This window comes from Melanotaenia boesemani, chromosome 10, assembly GCF_017639745.1.
Source record: "Melanotaenia boesemani isolate fMelBoe1 chromosome 10, fMelBoe1.pri, whole genome shotgun sequence".
Classification (NCBI taxonomy): Eukaryota; Metazoa; Chordata; class Actinopteri; order Atheriniformes; family Melanotaeniidae; genus Melanotaenia; species Melanotaenia boesemani.
In genome coordinates, this window is record NC_055691.1 from 24,882,568 (window position 1) to 24,905,424 (window position 22,857).

At 37.0% G+C, this 22,857-nt stretch overlaps 4 protein-coding genes across 7 annotated transcripts; 3 read left to right on the plus strand and 1 right to left on the minus strand.

The window, feature by feature from the left end:
* Positions 1-265: 265 nt before the first annotated feature.
* tmem258 (transmembrane protein 258) lies at positions 266-3,001 on the plus strand. Its single transcript, XM_041996558.1, has 4 exons — positions 266-326; positions 655-764; positions 2,627-2,755; positions 2,857-3,001. Exons 1-3 carry the CDS (start codon positions 324-326, stop codon positions 2,751-2,753), a joined length of 240 nt encoding a protein of 79 aa, XP_041852492.1. The 5' UTR covers positions 266-323; the 3' UTR covers positions 2,754-2,755; positions 2,857-3,001.
* Positions 3,002-3,033: 32 nt separating this feature from the next.
* Positions 3,034-6,851, minus strand: tmem138 (transmembrane protein 138). Of its 2 annotated transcripts, XM_041996554.1 has the most exons (6): positions 6,565-6,851; positions 6,305-6,409; positions 5,563-6,060; positions 4,397-4,568; positions 4,183-4,258; positions 3,034-4,086 (listed from the first exon to the last, which is right to left on the minus strand). In XM_041996554.1, the coding sequence occupies exons 3-6, from the start codon at positions 5,688-5,690 to the stop codon at positions 3,974-3,976; spliced, it is 489 nt and encodes a 162-aa protein (XP_041852488.1). In that variant the 5' UTR covers positions 5,691-6,060; positions 6,305-6,409; positions 6,565-6,851; the 3' UTR covers positions 3,034-3,973. The 2 variants fall into 2 exon arrangements, with proteins under 2 accessions (XP_041852488.1, XP_041852489.1); XM_041996555.1 differs by lacking the exon at positions 6,305-6,409.
* Positions 6,852-6,969: 118 nt separating this feature from the next.
* On the plus strand, positions 6,970-17,540 carry cracr2b (calcium release activated channel regulator 2B). 2 transcript variants are annotated; one of them, XM_041996538.1, is made up of 19 exons: positions 6,970-7,046; positions 8,652-8,908; positions 8,990-9,101; positions 9,178-9,325; positions 9,947-10,093; positions 10,173-10,263; positions 10,342-10,437; positions 10,511-10,698; positions 11,063-11,134; positions 11,424-11,478; positions 12,326-12,405; positions 12,499-12,619; positions 12,825-12,951; positions 14,091-14,172; positions 14,289-14,403; positions 14,667-14,774; positions 14,927-15,003; positions 16,967-17,059; positions 17,437-17,540. In XM_041996538.1, the coding sequence occupies exons 2-19, from the start codon at positions 8,654-8,656 to the stop codon at positions 17,462-17,464; spliced, it is 1,995 nt and encodes a 664-aa protein (XP_041852472.1). In that variant the 5' UTR covers positions 6,970-7,046; positions 8,652-8,653; the 3' UTR covers positions 17,465-17,540. The 2 variants fall into 2 exon arrangements, with proteins under 2 accessions (XP_041852472.1, XP_041852471.1); XM_041996537.1 differs by having other exon boundaries at positions 7,028-7,094.
* Positions 17,437-22,855, plus strand: cd151 (CD151 molecule). 2 transcript variants are annotated; one of them, XM_041996551.1, is made up of 9 exons: positions 17,437-17,540; positions 18,443-18,527; positions 18,966-19,157; positions 20,991-21,065; positions 21,400-21,420; positions 21,746-21,850; positions 22,013-22,168; positions 22,259-22,345; positions 22,473-22,855. In XM_041996551.1, exons 2-9 carry the CDS (start codon positions 18,444-18,446, stop codon positions 22,530-22,532), a joined length of 780 nt encoding a protein of 259 aa, XP_041852485.1. In that variant the 5' UTR covers positions 17,437-17,540; position 18,443; the 3' UTR covers positions 22,533-22,855. The 2 variants fall into 2 exon arrangements, with proteins under 2 accessions (XP_041852485.1, XP_041852486.1); XM_041996552.1 differs by lacking the exon at positions 21,400-21,420.
* Positions 22,856-22,857: the final 2 nt, after the last annotated feature.

Consider the following 22,857-nt stretch of genomic DNA (forward strand, 5'->3'; position numbering starts at 1 on the left):
GTTGAACCCTGGGTTTAGTTCTTCGGGTGGCATGTCACTAAACACTGCGCTAAGTAAGGATTCATAATAAGCAAATAATTATGGCATGGTAGCAAAAAAAAACTATCAAAATGTTGTACATAATATCATTTAAAATAGCCTCCAATCCAAAAGAGCAAGGTTTCGTACGCACGCCTAAAGACAGATATGCCTGAAAGTCTATACTGAGGGAGTAAAAAGAGTCTATTACGTCACGTTGCGTCAGGCTAAAACCAGGAAGTGATAGTCAGTACGTGGCCTTTTCCTCTGAGACGGTTGCTGCAGAAGCTTCACTTCATTACAGAATGGTAGTGAATTACTTACTTTCCTTGTATTTATATAATCAGCTTTAATATATATGGTTAGGTTTAACAGTTCACTGTGTTTAATTTCACAAGTGAAGCAATACGTCTTCTTTATGTCTATATATAAAAGTGGTAGCAGGCTAAATAATGTTAGCTTCTCGTGTCGGTCTCAATGTAGTTAGCCACCATATAAGTTAAATGAAAAAGCCATACAAGTTATCTGCAACACAATTAAAAATAATTAAGAAAAAAATCCATAGACTCCTTGCGTGATAAGTCAAGGATACGGCAGGTTTTCTAACCGCTTTACATCTGTTTGCTGTGGCTGCAGGAACTCGAGGCCATGACCAGATACACCAGCCCGGTGAACCCGGCTGTGTTTCCCCACCTCACTGTGGTCCTGCTAGCCATCGGCACCTTCTTCACTGCCTGGTTCTTCGTGTATCCTTTCACTGCTTCTTCTACATCGCGCTCTGTTCTCCTTGGTTGGGAAGGATGAAGGTACCTTCGGTATAACCATTAGGTTGCCGCAGATGGACCAGCAATTAAACTGCATAAGATTAAGGATCATGTGATTACCTTTGCATATTGTTGCCCATCTAGTGAATTATGTAACCACTGTCCTGTATTTTCATCATTGTTGATAACAACAGTATAGTTCTTTACATGCCCAATTGTTTGCTGAGACTAAAGGGACAGCTTGAATGAAGCTTTGGGGAAGCACAGAGAAGCAGATACCTGTACAGATATATAGCAAATCACTGTGTTAATCAAGAATCTTAAAAAAAAAAAAAAAAACAGGACACAAGGATGCATAGGATGTATAAACTAATGCATGAGAACACATTTAAACAAAGGAAATTTAGGATATTTAAGTAGATGTGTACATAAAGGCACAGTTGCAGCCGAATGCTAATCAGATTATCTTAATTAATTTATCTTCAGCCCAAGTGAGCAGCTCTATGAAAGCGGACATTTTGTCAGTTTCCTAGTTTTGCATATTCGGGTGTGTGTGGTAACAGAGTGTCAAGGAGGGAAGACATCAGTAATTATCTTTGAAAAGACATGGATTCGGGGATTGTTGTTTGCAAACATTTAGAGTTCCTCATTCATCAGTGAGAAAGATTATTTATAAGTGGAATATATTCAAGGTGCCAGGACTAGGCGTCCCAGCAAGTTCACCCCAAGGTCAGATGATGGACATAAAACAAACTAGGCCAAAATGACTCCACAACAGTGGGAGAAATGAAAAATGTCAAAACTTACTTCAGTTATTGTTTTAAAAGGTGATTTTACATGCTGTGGGATTATGGAGTGCACTTCGTTTTTCCACAAACTGCTTCCACTTTTTGGTTTGTTTTTGATAAAAATGGTAAATCATTCGAATGTGTCCCTTCCTGCCCAGGTCGTGTTTTGAAAGAGCATGCTCTACTCATAGCAACAATGTAGAAAAACAGTGAAAGACAAATTTATTTCAGAGAATTGAAACTATACTGCCTGATTGCTTCAATTATCTCAGAATTCACAAATAAACCTCTGGGCAACTCTAACTGAAGGTGCCTCATGGCCACTATGGTCATTCTGACAACTGTGGCTCCACCACTGTTGTACGTGTTCAACTGTGGTTCATTCATTACAGTAGGATACAAAAAGCTGAGGCAGTCTTTAATGTGAAACATTTTCATGAATAAGAAAAAATGTCCAATTACTTTCTCATTTAGGATTTTAGGTTACAAACCGCAGTAGAAATGCTGAAAGTCCTGTTTAGTTACATAAAAAGTTCTCAGAAACAAAAGCATGTAGTGAATTTGTTTTAAAATAATCTGCTTCTCAGTCTGTGCACAGGTTCAGAGAGATGAGGCAATACTGCATTTCTAAACAGCTAACGGAACATTTTCATTACTTAGCTTACAACTTTTGGAGAAATTAGGAATAACTGAAACTATCTGTTCTTATTCTTGACCCATGCATTACTCCATCCATCCATTAGATATACCCTCTCGTAAGTTAATATGCACTTATTTTGATTGTAGAGCAACTTAAAGCACCGGTGGAAAAAAAACAACATTTTATATCTTATAGAAGGGTTCCATTCAACACTCAGGTCCTTGCGAGGCATCTGCATCACCATTCTGACAATTTTATGTTAAAGTCATTGAAAATAATTAAAGGAAGCCAGTTAGGTAAATTCTGACACACTAACACAGTGGACAGTTGAATAAATGTGTATGTAATGGATCAATGAGACCTCAAAAATCTTGACTGTTTATTGTACCTTTGAGTTTACCTTAACTTTTTATCAGTTATGAGGTGACATCAACAAAATACACAAGAGACATCTACAAAGAGCTGCTGATATCCCTTGTGGCTTCACTTTTCATGGGCTTCGGTGTTCTGTTCTTACTACTGTGGGTCGGCATCTACGTATGAAGGTACATTTAAAATACTGTCTTCTGAAAGTAATATACATTTCTTGTTTATTACTGAAACAGCTTTGTAGTTGACTATGTTTCTTTTTTTTTTCCTGGTTCAGGTGACTGGATTAAAAGAATCTGACACATTCCAGCAGAACACAGGACATCACTAACAACATACAGGATTTTGGTTATATTTAGATGGCACTGGCAATATTTTGGACTCTGGATTTCATTTCACTAGTAAAGGGGATTTGTACAACTTCTGATGTCATTGTTTGTTCCCCCCCCCCCCCCCCCCCTTTCGGTGCAGTAATCCATGGATTTCATAATATGACAGATTAACAGTTTTGTAAAATGTTGGCACCAGGCCATAAGTGCACTGCCACTTAACCTGTCTGAGAATAGCCCGTTATTTTGTCACACTGAAAGCTATTTGTTGTGTGTTTTACTAGTGGCCTTTAAAACCTCAATCCCTGATTAATCTTTGTGTTAAAAATAGAGCCGCCTGTTTCACCTTGTCTCCTGGATAATACTGACTACCGTAGTGATGAAGGATTACATCGGAATTAGAGGATTATTTAATAAAAACGGTGTGAACACGATTTAAAGATCCTTGCTCAAAATCCACCTGAGTTTACATGAAAATTGGCTTCTTAAAATTGTATTCAACATGTAAACAACAATGCTGACATTACATAAGGCAAAAAAAACTGATCTCTTCCATCCAGAATTGTCAAACAGGACTATCACTACACACAATTTGTTCATGGTTACAAAACAAAAAGAAAAGCATATGCCAAGGCTAGTCAAACCTTTTTGTTCAACATTTCTCACTTGGAAATTCTTCCTTATAAATGTCTTTAATTTGCATTCAGTCTGCAGACCAAATAGTTTGACAAGGCCACATAGATTAACTGACTCATCCTGATTAATACAATACTACATGTGCCATCCTTGGCTTACCTGTCAGTGTAAACCTTTTAACTGCCAGTCTGCCTCTCTGCATGGAGCCAGTAAACATAGTATTTTGGGACTTTGCATCCTTTCCTACTTGGACATGAGTTCCATCAGTTTTTAACATTTTGGGAATATGTGTAATGATGCTATGGTTTCCAAGTGTGAAATCTGAGGAAATGATAGAAAATTCAGAGTAGCTGAAGATGCAGCTCAGTCTTGTACTGTCAGATAGGCCATTCTTCATCCTTTGACAATCAGCTCAAAACTGTCCCATCTTCACTGAACAGCTCTAGCAAAGGCATCACGCAGCCACAGAGAGTCTTCATAAAGCCTTGGGTCTCCCATGCACTCTGCTGTGCGCTTGTACAAGTAGTAGTACAACACAGCCGCTGTGAACAGACCGAAGTAGTCAATGACAGGACTAACTGTAGTGTAAATTATGGACAGATTACCTTTTAATTAAACCTGTTCTTGGAATAAATTACCTGTTCGCTGGAAAACGAAAAGCGCTTGAAGACCATCTGTCCAAACAAAACGGTTTGATTCTAGCCATCTTAGGTTCTAGAACAAGGGAAAGACATTTAAAATGGGAAGTCATTTTACATCAACACCTTGCAGCTCTAATGATTTGTGTCAATCTGACTGAAACTGATATTCATTTGAGTTTGCACACAACTGTAAAGGTGTGACAGAACATACCAGCACCCAACAGTGGAAACAGATGCTGAGGGTCAGGTAGACAGCAGAGAAGATGAGCAGAGCCCTGAATCTCTCCAGCAGCAGAGAAACAAGGCCAACTTGGAACACATAGGTGTTAAACATCATCAAAAGGATAATGATAATGTTGAACAAGATGGCGATATCCTGGATGCTGCAAATACAAATTTAAATAGTTTATTTGTGGTACTGATTTCTGATGCATTGGATGATCATGGTGAAAAGAATAACTGGTTGTGTGTCAGACAGTAATATGTGAACTGATTCAAGATCTAATTCAGTGAACAAGGGATTTTGAAATTATTAGCACATGGTAAGCTGGTAGCATGGTAAGTAACTAAGCTTCATGAAGAGGATATGAATTGTTCTCTCTAAAAAGGTTAGATTATTTTAACTTTTGAAAAGTTGGTGAATGAAGACCAGACACTAAGTGAAATATTTTCACAAGTTACTTTGGTAGATTTTAGTTCCAGTAACATTGTGCATTTCTCTCAGAATGACACTTTATTTTTGAGATCATACTTTTGTTCATGTAAATGAAGGATACAAATGTCATCCATGTGTTTTAGGCATTGCTGGAGTTCTTCAGAGGTATTAAAAATATTTACCACTATATGTACCAGTTGAGAATAGAAGTACTATCTGGTGTACTAACTGCTACTTTGCATTTTTTAGACATCAATTCCTATCTTGAATTTATGTGTCATTCAAGTAGAAATACTGGTGTCATCAAGAAATTATTTCAAAATTTTAAACAAAAAAGATTAAAATTGTATTGAATTCAGCAATAAAGCTCTATATAGGTCCATCTATACACAAATTATCAGCAATTACTTTTGCATCTTATTCAAACAGTAATGTAAAAAATGTTGATGGTAGTAAGAAAGTTAGAGAAGAAAAGGTTAAGTCTCAAGAAATGCACTTGTTTGTCACACCAGAATTTAAAAGATTTCAACTGAATTGTTTTTCATTTACGCTCAGCTGTGACACACATACTTGGTATTTACACTTGACTAACATTTATTATGAAATGAAGCAATCGGGTATTATATATATATATATATATATATATATATATATATATATATATATATATATATATATATATATATATATATATATTCTCTTAATCGTGTTTTGTGACTCACATGAAAAGCACAAGTTGGATGACAGCTGCTCCCCTTAAAAGTTCACTGAAGGAGTTGACAAAAAGGTCATAGGCCAACAGGGTCAGCTGGATCAACAGCACCAGTGAGTAGTTCCCAGTCTGAAGCATCTTCAAGAAATTATCCTCTTTCACAGTCCTGTCTTTTGATTGATTTTCTTTACAGATCCAGATACTTGGTGGGGACTATTTTGTCAGCCTAGACTTCTTACATACTTGAGTACAAAAACAGAAGCCTAGAAGCAGTCAAAAATATCTATCCGCAGAGATGCTAAAGACTGTTTCTATAAATGTTGTCATAGCTTCATGTAGTCTTCACTGCAGTTTGTTCCTCTGTTGTGAAACATGTTAGTCGTCCAAGATGAAAAATATCTGATGACTACAGCCTCTCCAAGTGATGAATTTTGATTAATAGTGCTTGAGCATATCAAACGCTGCATCTTGGCATCTCCGGTGCGGAAACTCTCTTCAGCTGCACCACCTCCGAGGAAGAACAGAAACAGAAAAAACAAAGACACTATTAAGCAATCCAAAACGTCCACCTCTGAGGCACAACCACATAACATCTTAGCTCCGTGGCCAGCTCCACTGTCGCGAGTAGTTGATCTAACTTGTCCTCTGGATAATACAGCTAAATTTGAAGCAAACCTATATCATGTAAGGTGAACATGCTGTAACAGACAGGCATGTAAAGGTCAAGGCACGGATTATAGATTTGACCTAACTGAATTTAGGCGGACATCACAATCTCTTGTTTGGTTGCTGTCTGCTGCACTCCCCTTTCCCTCCATCTGGTTGTAAAGCATTGTTTAGTCCGGCTTGTGGTTAATCTTGGAGACGGATAATAGAGTTACTATTGGCTTGTTTCCACAACAAATTACGGCGCTGGCATTGCACTCCCAGGCACGTTTACAACGTTAACCGCCACAGCATTGTCCAACTCCCTTTACTGTTATAAAAGCAGAGTTAACCGATTTATACTCACCAGATAAAGGCGTGACAGAAACTAATTAGTCCGAGGAACGACAAAAAACGCTACAAATTTCACATTTTTCTACTTTTTTTCTCTAAACAATGCCGCCCGCTCGTGGCGTCTACCGTTTTTCAGCAGTTACGTATGTATTTCCGTAATTCCATGGTAACGCTGCTCGTTACCGTAATAACGAGCCTAAATTTCTCGGAATATTATTCAATTTAGCCTAAAGAACAGACATGGCTTGACATGTTCAGGAATAGACACGATTTAATCTTAGGTCTTCAAAATTAAAACTTTTGGTTTTTAAATATTGTTTTTATTACAATTAAGGCCATTCAAAAGGGAAACGACATCTCAATTTCTTCTACAATAAATATTACGGTAGCTATCAAAATCACTCGGTCGTCCTCTAGTGGTTGAAGTGAGCATTTACGGGAGTAGCTATGAGGTGAGGCGGTCAAAGGTAGACGAATGCTGCCAGTACGCTGCAGGTGAGTGGTCAAACTTTCTTTAATTTCATCGAGCTGACATACACCAAGGTAATGCCGAAGCAGTTCGGGTATATTTATGCCTACCTTATTTTTGCTATCGCAAAGTGCGATGTTTGCTTACTTCTTTTTTCCTTTAATAATCAATATCAAAGGCTGCATTTTGGTGGTTTTAGTTTTATCATTTTTATACGTTGCAATAAGATTGGGCGTTTTTTTTATTGTATGTGGTCAAGCTATGTTTTAATTGCTGGTAAAGTTGTAAACGCAAATTTGCTCTTCACAACCATACTCATGTTTAACTTGTTTTTATCATAACTGTCGTGGTACTTTCAAACACCATATGCTTTGTTTACCCACATAGCTGTACAATATTTTAAGACCTTTTAATGTTTGATGGTCCATGTTGCCCACCGCCTTCAAGTTCTCCAGAGTATCACTTTCACTGAATGTTTTGGCATCTCGCATTTGCACCACACTTCAACCTGGTTATATTGAAAAGCTGATTGTATTGAAGTTTATTTGACCTTTGGCGTGGCTGTTGGCTCACTGGGAGTTTGGCTGATACACAAAATCCTTAACCCACATTGTTTACACAAGTCTCTTATCTGAAGTTCTGCTCTGTTTCTTAGTTTGGAGGTTTTCCCAGATGACCATCAAGGTTATTTGCTATGATTATCAGTACATATTTTTAGTTTTTATTCCATCATAGACAGCATGATTGGAAAGATACAGTGGAAAGACCAGACAATATTCTATTTAGCACTGAGTTCTCCTAACCCTAGTTCACTGTGCAACATCACTTTGTTGTTGGCTTAAATGAACAATTTTTTGTTTATGATCGTATATACCTATTAAAAATGCCAACTACTAGTAAGGCTTGCTTGTAATGGCCACAAATCACAGTTGTATAAATGCACATCTCGGTACCAAGACATACTTTCCCTGTAGCTCTAAGAATAAAATTTGTTTGCAATTGTGGCAGCTCTGACAATGCAAACAACAGCAAATGTTTAATTTGCATCTCCTCTCCCACAGCTATCCACCCTCCCCTCCAGGGACTTATAATTCCTCTCATATGACACCATCCTGTTTTTTACACTATACACATCCTGGTGCACATTCATGGACTAATTATTCCTCAACTAAATAAACAGTTAGGGCAGCTGGCTGTGCTGCGTGAAGCCATATGTTACACCTTGTATTAATGACAGTATTTGAGAATGATTTCCTTCATAACAGCCGGTCAAATTTGATCCTTAAAGCAATTGTACAGAGGGATCTGGCAGCTGATCACTGCAGCTGTTGATAATGTATGCAGCCACAGTAGTTAGTTTGTTCTGCACCTAATGTTTGAGAAGGGAGGAGCCGCACAGCCGGCTTCTCACAACTTAGTGTAGCAGCTGGGAGAAAAGACCCAGAGAGTAATTACAATAATTATAGTTTATCAGGAAAGAAGATAAATTCAGTAGGTTTTCCTATAACCCAGCTAAATAGTTAGAGGTCATGTTTTCAAAACCAGATGTCAATCCTTCCAGTTAATATGTACATCAAGCAAGTCCTTAATGATTGACTAATTCATCCCCACAGTCATTTGTCTCTATACAGGAATGTCTAAGTGGCTGAATGATGATGAAGTTTTGGTGGGTCAAGGCAGTGGGGAGGCAGTACCAGTGAGTCCCAGACTACGGAGCCTATCAGCTGGGAGTCCCAGGCTGGGCCGGGGACGTAGCCCATTGGCCTCACCCCGCACCAAGGAGGCAGCACCTTTAAGCCTGCAGGAAGAGACCATGGGCAAGGCCAAAGAACTGTTTGTCCTGTGTGACAAAGAAGGGAAAGGGTTCATCACAAAACAAGACATGCAGGTACACATCAAGTGTAGAACAGCAATGTTAAAAAATATCTTGGTGCTGAACTTTATTTTCTACTCCTTTTCTTTTGCTCAGAGGCTTCAGGAGGAGTTGCCGCTCTCTCCTGAACAGCTCGAGACAGTGTTTGAAAGTCTGGACCGAGAGAGCAATGGATTCCTCACTCCTGCTGAGTTCAACACGGGGCTTGGTGAGTGCGCTGTTTTGACCAGTCACGCAAAGCTACAGGTAATTACAAAACACGCCATCTTCTCTCTGTTGTGCAGGTGACCTGATGGGGCTTGAGGAGACGACTGAGCTGAGTCTGGATGAAGCGGAGGAAGACGAGGACGAGATGGACTGGTCACAGGACCCCACTGCAGTCAGATTTCTCAACATACTAAAAGAGCTTGGAGCTGACAAACTTTTCAAAGAGTAAGATTGTGCTTATAAATTTACTACTGTTGACCTCTGCAGGTATATAAGACAAAGCTAGTCTACATAGTATACCTTTTAAATTTACACATGTAGAATACAGGCATTCATGTTTGGACGTACTATAATTAAAAAAATATAAAGCTCAATTAAATTAAGGGGAGTGCTGAATGAATGATTAAATAAAGAAAGAAAATGACTTCACCCCTAACAATGAACTCATTAATAAATAAAATAATGTGTTATAGCCTGTTGGTGTCATTGCCTACAACATAATATTTTTCTTGGCTGACATAATAAGATAGTTTCTGTTCATTTTCCCATGTGTAGTTAATGGTACTGGCCGCTGTAAGGTTTAAAATATGCTGTTGTTTTGACTCGACAGACTGTACAATTGTGCCTAATAGGCAAATTGGAGATAGCATCTTTTTTGTTTGACAGAAAAAAAGGAAAAAAATGTTTCCTTGAAAGAATCTTTGTGTAAGTCAAAGCAAAAGCATTTTTCCCAAAAATTTACGTTGGTATTCAGTTTGTCATTTATACCCTTTATATAGTGCCTCATTTTGTGCGATTAAGGTTAGACTTGTTGTATTAACAGTTGTGTATTGTATTGTGTGACAGCCAGCAGGAGCTCTGCTTTCTGTGGCGTGAGCTTCAGACAGACAGACCAGAGCTGCTGAGTACCCTGGAGGGCGTCTTGGGCCATGCAGTGTCCCATCTACAGGACACCATCCGAGAAAGAGACAGTCTGGAACAAGCTCTACGCAGGTCACTGTCTATCTCCTCTCTTTAACCGAGAATGTTTGGACTGTGTGGTTTTATTCCTCTACTATTTGTTTTATTTTAGACGGGAGAGTGAACATGACCAAATGGTCCGGTCTATATATGAAGAAATGGAAAACCAAATCAGAGAGGAGAGGGAGAAATGGTTGGCTCAGGTACAGATGTGTTCTAGTTAGTCTATTTAGCTATTTAATAAGAGTAATTATTGGCATTTGTTTTCTTGTATAATCAAGGAAAGCCTCAAAGAGAAACAGAGGGGGCAACAACTTGAGAAGGAGTTGAGGATGCGAGAGCAAGAGATGGAGAATACACTGATCAAACAGAAAGAGGTTGGCACTTTGGTAATGCCCAAGTTATTTCTGAGAAGTGTTTAATGTTACAAGGTCTTGTCTTTGTTTTTAGCTTGAAACCAGAGTCCGACAGATGAGCCGTGAGCGAGTGAACATCAGCGAGCAGAACCAGCAGCTGCGGAGTCTCAACACACAATTACAGGAGCAGGTGGAGAGCAGCAGGGAGCAGCTGCAGGCCGCTCTGAGTCAACTCAGCATGCTGCATAACAACGCTGCTCAGGAACAAGTGGCCAGACAAAGGCAAGCAGCACTTCTTTCTTTTGTTTGTTTGTTTTTTTAATTGAATTATTATATTGGCAATAAATTTGGTTTAAAGCCATTATTCTTTAATGACAAAAGAGCTTAAGTAGTATGAAAATTTTCTAGCTTTATAATGTATTTGCAGCACTCTTCCAGCTCATTAGTTTCTAAAGACACTGACACCTTGTTTTACTATATCACCTGTTTTATTATGATAAAGGAACATGTCATAAAACCCTTTTTGACTTAGATATATGGAGATACAGCTTAGATATAGTAATAACTTTTAGCTTATCAATTAAAATGGACAAATTCATACAGAGACATTAAAAAGCTGTTTTTTGTTTGTTTTTGTTTACTTTAGAAATGTGATGAAGGTGTCAAGAAACATGAAAAAAGAGAAGGACAGTCTCTTGAAACAACTGGAGATATTAAGGTATGTTCTGACTGGTGCTGTTTGTTAGTCCAGATACGTCCTTTTGTTTTTGAAGACAATTCATTTCACATTTATTTTCACAAAACACAAATGCATGCTGTGTTAAAGTGCTGGTGGAAAACAATGACATCTGATATTTTTGGGGGTGATTTTATGGCAGATGTGTGGGTTTTTTTTTTTAATATGGCCATTTTGGTGTTGATTTTTTCTCCACATTAACCAGTCATCTTTCAAAACAAAAATCAGAGCCAGAATAAAAATGTCTAAAATATTTTTCATCTTGCAACAGGGATATGAACAGAATGCTGCGAGATGAGAGGGATGCCCGACAGTCACAGCAGAGGGTTAGTCATAGACACTCTGTTGTTCCTTCACCATTAACTCATTACCTCAGTGAGGACCTTCGTACCCTGTGGACACAGCAGGTCTACCCAAGCTAAGCTAAGTTTAGAAAGCTTTGAGCTTTCCTTCATCCTTTGGACAATTATTATTGTTTATATGGACAGCTGCTACTATTTAGCTATTGATTATTTTTACATTTGCACTGTTATTTTTCTGTGGATGTGGTCAGTGAAGGGATGAATTGTGCTGAACATACATTTATTTCCTCTTGTGTGATCTTAAAGGTAAATGTGTAATTGATGTTTATTAATTAAATTGAACAAGGCAGCATTTATCTCGGTAAACTAAAATGGGTCAATATTTAACAAACTAATGACTTCCTGCTAATTTTGCACCATTCTGCTGGTTTCTGCATGTCTTATTCAATTTGCTTAAGAAAATTATTTAAAAAAATGTTTGTATAATGTTTGCTGTAGATATATTTCAGAATTTTTAAGCTTTTATAGATTATTTGCCCAAAAAAACAAAGATTAGACTAAAAAACTGTTTTTAGAACAACATTGAAAATAGCGATTGGTTATGTCTTGTTTTTTGTTTTTTTTCATCATATAAACAAATAAATATACTGTTGCAAAAATATTGTGATGTTAAACTTCTTTATGTCAGAGTAATTCTCACATTTGTATTTCAGTCCCACTTTTTTGATAAGAAGAAACTTCACTAATGTTGTTGTTTGGATATAAAGCATCATGCAGCCTAACTAATGAAACTAAAGGATTGTTAATAGCTATACAATAGTAATTATACTCATAAGTGTCCTTTGCTTCACTTTCCACACAAACCTTTTAGAATCCAAATGTCAAAAAGCCTTTGCTGAAGAAAGGCTCAATCATAGGTAACTACCTACTTCAAGAAAAGCCAGTGAAGAGGTTTGTATATAGTTCATGCATTTATTTTTGCAGCGATGAGGCAGATGGCTGCAGGAAGCCATTAATTTTCTTTTGTATTCACTGATTCTAAAGACAGCTGAGCTCCTCTGATGAGTTGAAGCTGGAGAAAAAGAAAGAGGTGACATTTTCATCCAAGACACATCAACCGTCATGTAGAGTCAGGGGTGAAAATATTCAGCAGAAACAAACTCAGGTAGGGAAAATATTAAATCTACACATGTACACAGTTTTATCACCAAAACTATCAATTTGATGACGCATGCAACACCAAAAGAAGGCAATAATTGTGCCAGTTTACAGAATGACCCCTTCCTAAATATGTATTATATAAAAATAATATTAAAATATAAGACTTGTTGCACAATGTCATGTTTGATCATTTTTTACCTGAACTGTAGAGTCAATTTCTCAGTCCTCAGCAAGTGTTCAAAGTGGTATTTCTGGGTAACTCAGGAGTAGGTAAGAGTTCCTTCATCCAGCACTGCTGCACAGGACACTTCAACAAGCAAATGATTTCTTCTGTTGGTAAGTATTTCTGTTACTTTTTTTTTTTTTTACATTTGACTGTCATTGTATATACATCCATAAAAAGTACCTTCCAAAAGTTCCAATGCACTCATAATTTTATGTACATACAGTAGTGCCAGAGAATGCTGAAACATCAATTTGTACCATCTCAGAACAGTGTGAGGTTCAGTGTTGAAGACACCACATCTATAACTCTAGCTTCTCTACGTGCTTCAGTTTTTGGCCTTCAAGGATTTTTTTTTTATCTTGAAATTGGTCAAGTGACTATGTTACTTTCTATCATATTTCTACAGTTTTCTTCAAGAAAATTATCATTTAAAAGTATCCATGCCACATTTTCATTGTTGAAAAAGAGAAAAATGTCAAGAAACGTGCCACTTATAGTTTTGAGATAAGAAAGGAAAACCTGTAAGCAATCCTCAAAAAACTAATAACATCAGTAAGTGGAGTTCAGAATGTACTCTGTCACCTCAGAGGGGCACGTTCTGACCTGCCCCACAGCGGGAGGCCCCGGGTAAACTTCCCCCGGAGAGGATAAGCTTCTCTTGGTCTGCTCTATCTGACAGATGCTTACAGTAACATGTTCCTCAACTGACAGCTCAATTTAATGAGACACGGCCTGCTGCAGTGTGTATTACTGGCCCAGACGTGGCTCCAGGTTTCAACCTTACATGACAAAGTTTCTAGAAAGAAACCAGAAAAAGAACTGAAGCAAACCAAAGACCATGCACACTGGACTGAGGTTAAACTGGAACAGAGGTTTAGGAACAAATGCATCAAGGTTCAAGACATTTGGTTTAAACTGTTGTATTAATATTTTTTATTAGATAGATGAAAGCATAATTGTGTGTTGCCCCCACTATGTAGCACCGGGGAGCATTAGCTACAGTTTGGAGGTGTTTTTTTATCAGGCAAGGGGGATGATATTTACTAAATCCAAGATTTTGTATTTTTATTTCCAGATAGTGTCATATAATAATAATAATAATAAGAAGAAGAATGATAATGATAATAATTTCAAAATTATGCTGCAAAACAAACAAACAAACAAAAAAATTCTTGGGTGTATTCTTACTTTTGGAAGGTGCCATTTAAGAAGCCAAATATGGAACTTTGAAGCTTTTGTTAAATTTTAGGTATAGATTTCCAGATGAAGACTTTAACACTAAGCTCCACCACTATCACCCTGCAGCTCTGGGACACTGCAGGGCAGGAGAGGTCAGATGTGTGGCTTTAAGTTTTCAATTATCAATTATCAAGACAATATTTTTTTATTATTAGCTCCATTTTAACTCCATTTCAAATCTTGGTCCTTTTACTGATTTAATTATCAGGTTTCGCAGCATCACAGAGCAATACTATCGAAAGGCTGATGGCATCCTCACCATGTATGACATAACTGACTCTGCCTCCTTCACTGCAGTGAGAGGATGGATGGACTCTGTTAAGGTGAACCAGTGGAGTTATTGTGGATGATTGGATGTAAAAATATGCAAAACAGTCATTTGAATGCACATGCAAGTTATTGAGGAAAAGAAGCTGCAAGAATCTCAGTACACAAGTGAAATCTTAATGATATCTCAGATTTAAAGATAATTTTGATAGTCCCTTAAATGTTTCGGTAGCTGTTAATTACATTTGATCATGTTTGTTCCTACTGCTGTTTGTAAAGTGAAGTGTTTACCGCAATCTGTTGTGTGTCTGTGTGCCAGGAGAAGATGTGTGAAGGTACTGTACTGATGCTGCTAGGGAACAAACTGGATTTGGCAAACAGTCACAGCAGAAAAGTGCCAACAACAGAGGGTCAGAAGCTGGCAGAGGTCAGACACATTATAGTACTTATACAATCATCTATAATGATTCAGCCAAAGCTATTGCTCATGGAAAAAATCTAAAGGAAATGAGCAAAGTGTTTGTTTAAATGTCTGAAATAAGCCAAATATGTGTTTTTATTTTCTCTTGGTTCATACAGCAGTACCAGGCTTTGTTTCACGAGTGTAGTGCCAAGACTGGACATAACATGGATGAGCTAATGACTCACCTGGCTGGGTATGACAATGCATTTCTTTACTGTACATAGTATTTTTTATTTACTCTTTTGTAAATCTTTTACTTCCTGCAGAATGTTTGTATTTGCCCTATTTTGTCTTTCCACTTCCTCTGGACTCTGTGCTGTTCATTGTGGCCACACCTGTTAAATGTAACTAAATAACAGTCCTGCAATAAATCCTATTTTCACTGAGGTCATAATGGTTTTATGACATTTTAAAAGAAAGTTGTCTCGAATATATGGGGATATTAGAAGCTGCAGTTTGAGCATTTTTAAAATAATCTGAGTTATGGTCCATATTTTTATACACTATCATTTTTTCTGCATGATAAAAGGTCCAAAATGAAAAAAAGTTTGGATTTTGCATTTAAAAAATAGGCAAGGGAAAGGTGTAATTCCTCCACTTCATGGCTGTTCAGTTTATTTATAAAGCACTTTAACACCAGCCACAGCTATAAAAAAAAAGCATAAAAAACGTAAAGCTGTTCCATGTTTTGCATGATAAATTACTATAATTGATCATTAATAATCAAAATCATTCTGCATGAATTTACTGTCAGTTAACTAATAAGTTTGTATGATGATTCAAATTAAATAATGATTCAACATTATTTCTCATATTTGATTATTATACACGGCTTGGCCAAAACAAAAGTCATCAGCATAAAAAGTTCACACACTCTAATATTTCATTGGTCCACCTTTACCTTTTCCATCCAGTGTTGCATTAATTTTTTAGAGATCTTGTACTGACCACTGAGCAAAGCCTTCTCCAGCACATCACAAAGATTCTCAGTGGGGTTCAGGTCTGGACTCTGTGGTGGCCAATCCATGTGTGAAAATAATGTCTTATGCTCCCTGAACCACTCTTTCACTATTTGAGCCCCATGAATCCTGGCATTGTCACCTTGGAATATGCCGTCAGGGAAGAAAAAATCCATTGATGGAATAACCTGCTCATTCAGTATATTCAGGTAGTCAGCTGACCTCATTCTTTGGACACATAATGTAGCTCAATCTAGACCTGCCCAACTGCAGCAATCCCACATCATAGCACTGCCCCCACATGCTTGTACAGTAGACACTAGGCATGATGGGTGCATCACTTATTCTGCCTCTCTTCTTACCCTGATGCTCCCATCAGTCTGGAACAGCGTAATTCTGGTCTCATCAGACCGCATGGTCTTCTTCCATTGCTCCAGAGTCCAATCTTTATGCTTCCTAGCAAAGTGAAGGATTTTTCTCCAGTTAACCTCAGTGATTAGTGTTTTTCTTATTGCTACACATCTGTTCAGTTCCAACCCCTTGAGATCCCTTCACATTGTGTGTGGGGAACTGTTCTTACTTTCACTATTAAACATAGCTCTGAGTTCTACTGTTGTTTTTCTTCAATATGATTTTACCAAACATGATTAAGTGATCACCAATCACCATCATTCAGGATTTTTTTCTGACCACATTTCTTCCTGGAAGATGGTTCCACACTATCCTTCCCATTTTTAATAATACGTTGAGCAGATTTTAACCTAATTTTAGTAGTTTCTGGTTCCAATTTTTTGACCCCCTTCTTTAACAGACTAATATCTTTTCCATGACCACGGGATGCGTCTTTCGACATGGTTGTTTAAGAAATGAGAAGCTACTCCTTGCATCGGGGGGGTTAAACAACTAAAGATGATCACCCATGCAGTAATTATCCAATAGGAGGCTCGTACCCATCTGCATAGTTTTTTTTCCCCCAGCCAGTGTAGATATGAAATGATTGTACTTTTTTATTGTTTGTAAATGGTTGTAGTTTTTTTTTCTATTGTCTTGCTTTTACACACACACACACACACACACAAATACATATATATATATATATATATATATATATATATATATATATATATATATATATATATATATATATATATAAATTATTTATAAATTATATAACTATATACAACTTCTCCATTTTAGTGTGCTGATTACCAGACATGACCAGCAATGTGAAGAAGCTGTTTTATTGACTGAAGACACTCCAAGACAAAGTTGCTGTGCCTACAATAAAAAGTAAAGAACAGGCTTTTGAAGCTGCTTATTACTAAATAACTCCCAGACTATGGTCTAGTGACATCCTACACAAACTATGTCTTATTGTATCATGTATGTTTGCCTTTATATGTTCTTTGCATACTTGTAATAAAATATTTAATGGATGACTTCTAGTTTTATGTACTTTTTTAGATTACTGAGAAAAGTTAAAGTTTTGTACAGAATTGTTTTAATGCCAGTCAAGTTCATGTGAATGTGGATCCAGAGGGGGGCAGACAAGTCCTCTGTACAATGTGAGAGACAAGCTGCCTGTTGAGCCAAAAGAGGACAGACGTTGATACGCTGGTGTAGGAGGCTTGGGGCTAACTTTCAACTGAGAACTTGTGCTGTTGCAGTTCACCTTCAACAACGGTAACACAGTGACACTGGGGTTAGTGGGATCTGTGAAGACATTACCCCAGTAATCACCATCCATCTGAGGTTCACCATCTAAAATCAGGTAGGAGTATTTTGGTCTCAACAACAAGAGAGGTCAGTTTTTCCCATGACACAATGAGTTAAAAATAAATGAAGATGAGTATTAAGCCTGTTGTTTCCACTTGAGTTTGTAGTTTTAAGTCCATCTAATATATAAAAAGTTTCATTACAAACTTTACTATAACTACTTTTCTCTGATTTATTTTTCTTTGAGATGTTCACTTGTGTCTCAAATCTATAATGGCAAGCTTCCCTGATGCTCAGAGTCACAAGCTTATTTAAAAATAGAAGCAATAGAAAAGTTCCTTTTAGGATTTGACCAGACCGACTAAATCAAGTTGTTAAAAAGAAAAAAAAAAAAAAAGGAAGAAAATCACCAGCATATCATTGAAGAGTGAGAGTATCAGCTAAGGTTACAAAGACAGGCGACATCTGTCAGGGTGACATGTGACACAAGTCGTTAAGTATGTTTTCCCCAAAACATATTTGATTTCATCTGTGAGCTCGTTCCATTGCTCCAAGATGCAGTTTAAAATAAAATGCATTTCACTTTTAGTTTGCTGTGTGATTAAAAAGTAATAAACCTTTAACAAAGCTGACAGTCAAAAAAGCTCATTTATGCTGCAACTGAGTTTGAACTTCATCCATCAAACCACCTTTTCACACCAAAAGTGGAACTAGAGCACGCTGAAAGAGGAAATTGTATACACATTTGGCTTCATTTTAACAACATGCAGTTATAGAAGCAGAAAACTATGTCTGATATGAGAGCAATGTTTGGCAGTATCGCCGGCTTTTAGAGCATCTTGTTTACTCTCCCCAGTAACGCTACCAAATCCTCAGGAAAAAAAATACTTAAGTATTTGTAATGATTTCTCTGTTTGTGCAATACTGCATATACTCCTATAATATGTTGTTTTTCAGAATGGTGAGTCAAGGTGAAAAAAAACCCACCTGTGGGACAATTTGTTTGAAATATCTACTTTTTCTCTTCAACATTCTCTTCTGGGTAAGTTAAAGAGGAAGTGTAAAGATTTTATCATTATTTTATTATTATTTTATGATAATAATGGTAGTTGACATTGTTAAGAAAAAATGTATTTTTGCAGTCGTTACAATAGCTGAACAGCAGTAAGAGTTTGTTCTTCAAACTCAACCTGGCTTAAACATTTTGTTATTTTCTTAACTTTATTTATTTTCATTTCCTTTAGGGATTAAAGAATATAAAGATCTATGTTAACACAACAAAATATGCACTCAGAGATTTATGTGCATCAGATAAGACAAATTCAGCTGCATGTCTCTTGAGGCTGACAGTGCATTAATAAGGAGTTGTCTGCATTTTGATCGCACTTAAGTAGCAAAGTTAAACTGTTCAGAATTATGTGAAGCATTCTTGATATGAGCATCTGGATTGAATTGAGCTGATCGCACTACTTTTTGTCAGCTGGCAGGTGGGGCTGTGCTGGCAGTGGGAGTGTGGACCCTAGTGGAAAAAAGCAGCTACATCAGTTTATTGAATTCCAGCCTCTATTCAGCTTCAGCTTACACCCTGATAGCTGCTGGAGTCATTGTAATTGTGACTGGGATAATTGGTTGCTGTGCCACTCTGAAGGAGATGAGGAGTCTTTTGATTGTGGTAAGGTGATCAGTCCCTCAAAACACTGGCTATAACAGATAAAATGGCATTTATTTACATTTATTCTTCTTCACATTTGGAACAAAGCTTATTTAATCATGTTGAATCAGAAGCCAAAACACATTTAAGTTCCTGTTTATACTCAAACTGTCTAGTCTGAGTAGTGTATTGAAAGTTAATCCTTGGTGACCCTCTGTCTAGTCTGTCTGCATTCATTGTAGCTCAATATGACATGCCTATCAGATATAACAGATAAAGTCATGCAGTGTGTCTTTAAGGGTTTAGATTTAGAGTGTAGCTCATGCCAGAGGAATGAAGGGCATCGCCAGGGGCTGCTCAGACTGAAGAGAGTGAAAGAAAGGCAGACACTCTCCATTAAACGGAAATCATTTGATGGGGGAAAAAAATGTGCACAAATTCTTAAGTACTGAAGTTTTATTCTATGCCAATATTCCCCCACATTTTTGCAATGAATAACTCCCTATCACATGGTTTAATAATTTACTCTCATGAGTATCACTTGTGCTTTGTTTTTATACAAATTGAATCGAATGGAAAAGAAAGCACATTGTCATTTTTATGGTTTTACATATCAGGTCATAATTAAAAAAAAACACACACATCTGGTCCTTTCCAGAGCTATTCATCATGTCAAAGGAACATTAGCAACAACACAAGACATGCCATGTCATTATCGATTCAACAAAAAACAAGTCAAAATTCCTAAGCAGTATGTGGCAGAAAAATAAATCTTCTCTTACTGCTATTATAGGAGCCAGGTGCTGCTAATCAAAGACTTAATTAACGATTCATTAGCAAGTGTGAACACCTTTGTAAAAGCAGAAGTTTGGGCAGTTTGCTGGTTTAGAGTGTTCAGATGTGTGTTATCACATTGGCAAGGAGGAAATACATTAACAGGTATTTTTAAAGAGGATGCTGTTTATCAATCCGGGAAGTAATATCATCATTTTACAATGAGAAAGGTTATTCACGAGTGTACAACATTCAAGATAGTTGACAATCTTTTCAGGACTGGATGTCTCAGTAGGTTCACTCCAAGATCAGGGGATGCAACGCTAAGATAGTTTACAAAAAGCACAAGGACTACATCTTAGACTACATATATTTTATACTGTACATACTGTGTATTAAATTTTCTACAGTTTACATTCTTATTAAAAACTGATAACAGCATGGCTTAGTTTGACAGAGTTGTTTTTGAATTGAGCACAAGACTTCTGGAACAATGTCCTTTATACAGACAAGACCAAAGTGGAGATGTTTAACCATGATGTATGGCACCCTATTTGTTGAAATCCAAACACATTATCTCAAACACCTCAAACCACCTGTCAATCCCAGAGGTGGAGGGGTGATGACTTGGGTGTGCTTTGCACTCAAAGGACATGTACACCTTGTAGCCATTGAGTCAACTGTACACTCCTTTGTATGTTGAAATATTCTAGAGTCAAATCTGAGAGCATGTGTCTCAACATGAAAATATGCCTAAATACATAAGACAGTATTTTCAGTGCAAATATTATATTTACTTATTTCATTTGATACAATATACTTTATTGTCCTTGTAAAAATGTATGTTTGGCTTGATGCTGTACCCCTTAATGGCTTCACAATACAACAACAACACAGTATCATTCAGTCAACATAACACAAAGTAATTAATCTGACGTAAACAGTTCTTATTCTATATGTGTTTTACACCGTTTACACACATTTGTATGGTAGCAAAGAAATGTACATAAAACAGTCATGCTGGAATTTGACATTTTCAGTGCAATAGTATTTATTAAGTTTTATTCCATTTCTTTATAGTATTTGGTTTTGTTGTTCTGCATTTTCCTGGTGGAAATCATTGCTGGTATCCTGGCTTACATTAACTACCAAAAGGTGAGGAACTTTGCCTTCATTTAATATTTAGTATAAGCACTTTTTAACTCATATTAATCAAATTTAACATAAACAGCTGATTTTGAATGTGGATGTTTATTCAACAATTATAAAAGCCTACTTACCTTTACTTGTGTTTTATATATTTTGTCTTTCCATTTTGTGTGCTTACAAATGCCATTCCTTATTTTCTATAATTTATTTTCAAAATGTAACCCTCATTTACTGCACTTTTTCATGAGACCTGCTCTGCATGCCTTTCTGTACATGCTATTCATTTGTCCTTCTTTTCAATCATCTCACACCTCTTTCTTTCCCCCTTTCCTTGCTCCAGTGTTTCCCTTTCTGCCACCAGGTAATTTCCTGCAATGTGTTTCTGTTTCATGTCTATCTTTAACTGGTTCAAATAAATTTATAAATTAGGTTTGTCTTTGTACTTTGCAATTAATGTAATAGAATCTATATTTATTCTCCAAATCGATGTAAAGCATGTTCCTGTGGTTCAGAGACTGAGAAAATATGTGCTCATATATTTTGAGTTATCTGGGGGCATTGCTCAGGTAGACTGGAATGTTACGGGTGAGGAATGAAACTTGACCAGGGGCTATTTTTATGGATGGGAGGAGATGTGTCAATGTCAAATTTTTTTCTCATACTAAAGTCCTTCTCTTGTCTCACAGCTGGATGAAGAGCTCAAACAGAACCTGCAGACGACCATGCAGCAGAAATACCAGCAGCTAGGAGAGGAAAGCCTCACACAGGCTGTGGACAAATTACAGCAGGAGGTGTGGCATAGTGATTTCTCTGCTGACTGGGGAAATGGGCAAAAAAAAAAAAAAAAAAACACGAAGAAATTACATTTAAAAAGTTGCTTAAACTATTTTTTTTTACATTATTTTTATTTCTGTGTCTTTCCTTTGGTCCTTCTTGAACTGCCCTCTTCACAGTTTAAGTGTTGTGGAAGTTACAATTCCTCAGACTGGCGAGACAGTGTGTGGATCCAGACAGCAGGGAATGACAGGCTTGTTCCTGATAGCTGCTGTAAAACTCCTGGAGAACTCTGTGGCCGCAGGGACCATCCATCCAATATCTACAGGGTGGAGGTAGAACAAATTTTAAATTTACTCAGCACTGCTAAATGTTACAATACTGCAAGTTTTTTTTTGTTTTGTTTTATTTTTTCTTCTTCTCAGGGAGGATGCATCCAGAAACTAGAGGACTTCATTCTGAGTCAGCTATATATTCTTGGGGCAGTGGGTATTGGAACAGCATTTCTTCAGGTAACACCTTAACCAGTGAACAAAACAGAATAGCAAACATTTTTAAATGTTGTGCAAAATATGTGCAGCTGATCTGTGTACAGTGGATGTATGTGTGAATTAACAAGCTCCTTCTGTTTTATTTCAGCTTGTGGGGATGATGTTCACTTGCTGCCTTTATCGTAACTTGAAAGATGACCCTTACTGATTTTGAACTCTTTTTAATGTTTCAATATTGTAAACTCTACTCACATACAAACACTACAGGCAATTTAATGCTGCTGGGCAGCACTGCAAAATTCCAGTGCATTGTGTATTATGCATTTTATGATAAAGAAATTTATGTGCAGATAAACTTAAAAAAAGAAGAAAAAAGAAAGAAAGAAACACACATTTAAATAAGCTGAGGATTAACATGTGGTTAATTTTGCAGTTAGTGTTAGTCTTTAGTGTTTTGTTTTTCTTTAACAAAAAAAAGAAAAAAAAAAACGTACCACAAACTATGTACGGTGGCTGTAACTTAAAAAAACACA

Excerpts from the sequence above, each read along its gene's own strand:
- tmem258 (XM_041996558.1), top strand. Across the intron at positions 765-2,626 it reads TTCACTGCCTGGTTCTTCGT|TTATGAGGTGACATCAACAA; the intron begins GTATCCTTTCAC and ends ACTTTTTATCAG.
- cracr2b (XM_041996538.1), top strand. The coding sequence starts at position 8,654 with ATGTCTAAGTGGCTGAATGATGATGAAGTTTTGGTGGGTCAAGGCAGT. Across the intron at positions 10,699-11,062 it reads GAACAAGTGGCCAGACAAAG|AAATGTGATGAAGGTGTCAA; the intron begins GCAAGCAGCACT and ends TGTTTACTTTAG. Across the intron at positions 14,173-14,288 it reads GACACTGCAGGGCAGGAGAG|GTTTCGCAGCATCACAGAGC; the intron begins GTCAGATGTGTG and ends TTTAATTATCAG.
- cd151 (XM_041996551.1), top strand. The coding sequence starts at position 18,444 with ATGGTGAGTCAAGGTGAAAAAAAACCCACCTGTGGGACAATTTGTTTG. Across the intron at positions 18,528-18,965 it reads TCTTCAACATTCTCTTCTGG|CTGGCAGGTGGGGCTGTGCT; the intron begins GTAAGTTAAAGA and ends ACTTTTTGTCAG. Across the intron at positions 21,066-21,399 it reads CTTACATTAACTACCAAAAG|TGTTTCCCTTTCTGCCACCA; the intron begins GTGAGGAACTTT and ends TCCTTGCTCCAG.
- tmem138 (XM_041996555.1), bottom strand. The coding sequence starts at position 5,690 with ATGCTTCAGACTGGGAACTACTCACTGGTGCTGTTGATCCAGCTGACC. Across the intron at positions 4,569-5,562 it reads ATCCAACTTGTGCTTTTCAT|CATCCAGGATATCGCCATCT; the intron begins GTGAGTCACAAA and ends TTGTATTTGCAG. Across the intron at positions 4,087-4,182 it reads TTTCGTTTTCCAGCGAACAG|CGGCTGTGTTGTACTACTAC; the intron begins GTAATTTATTCC and ends GTCTGTTCACAG.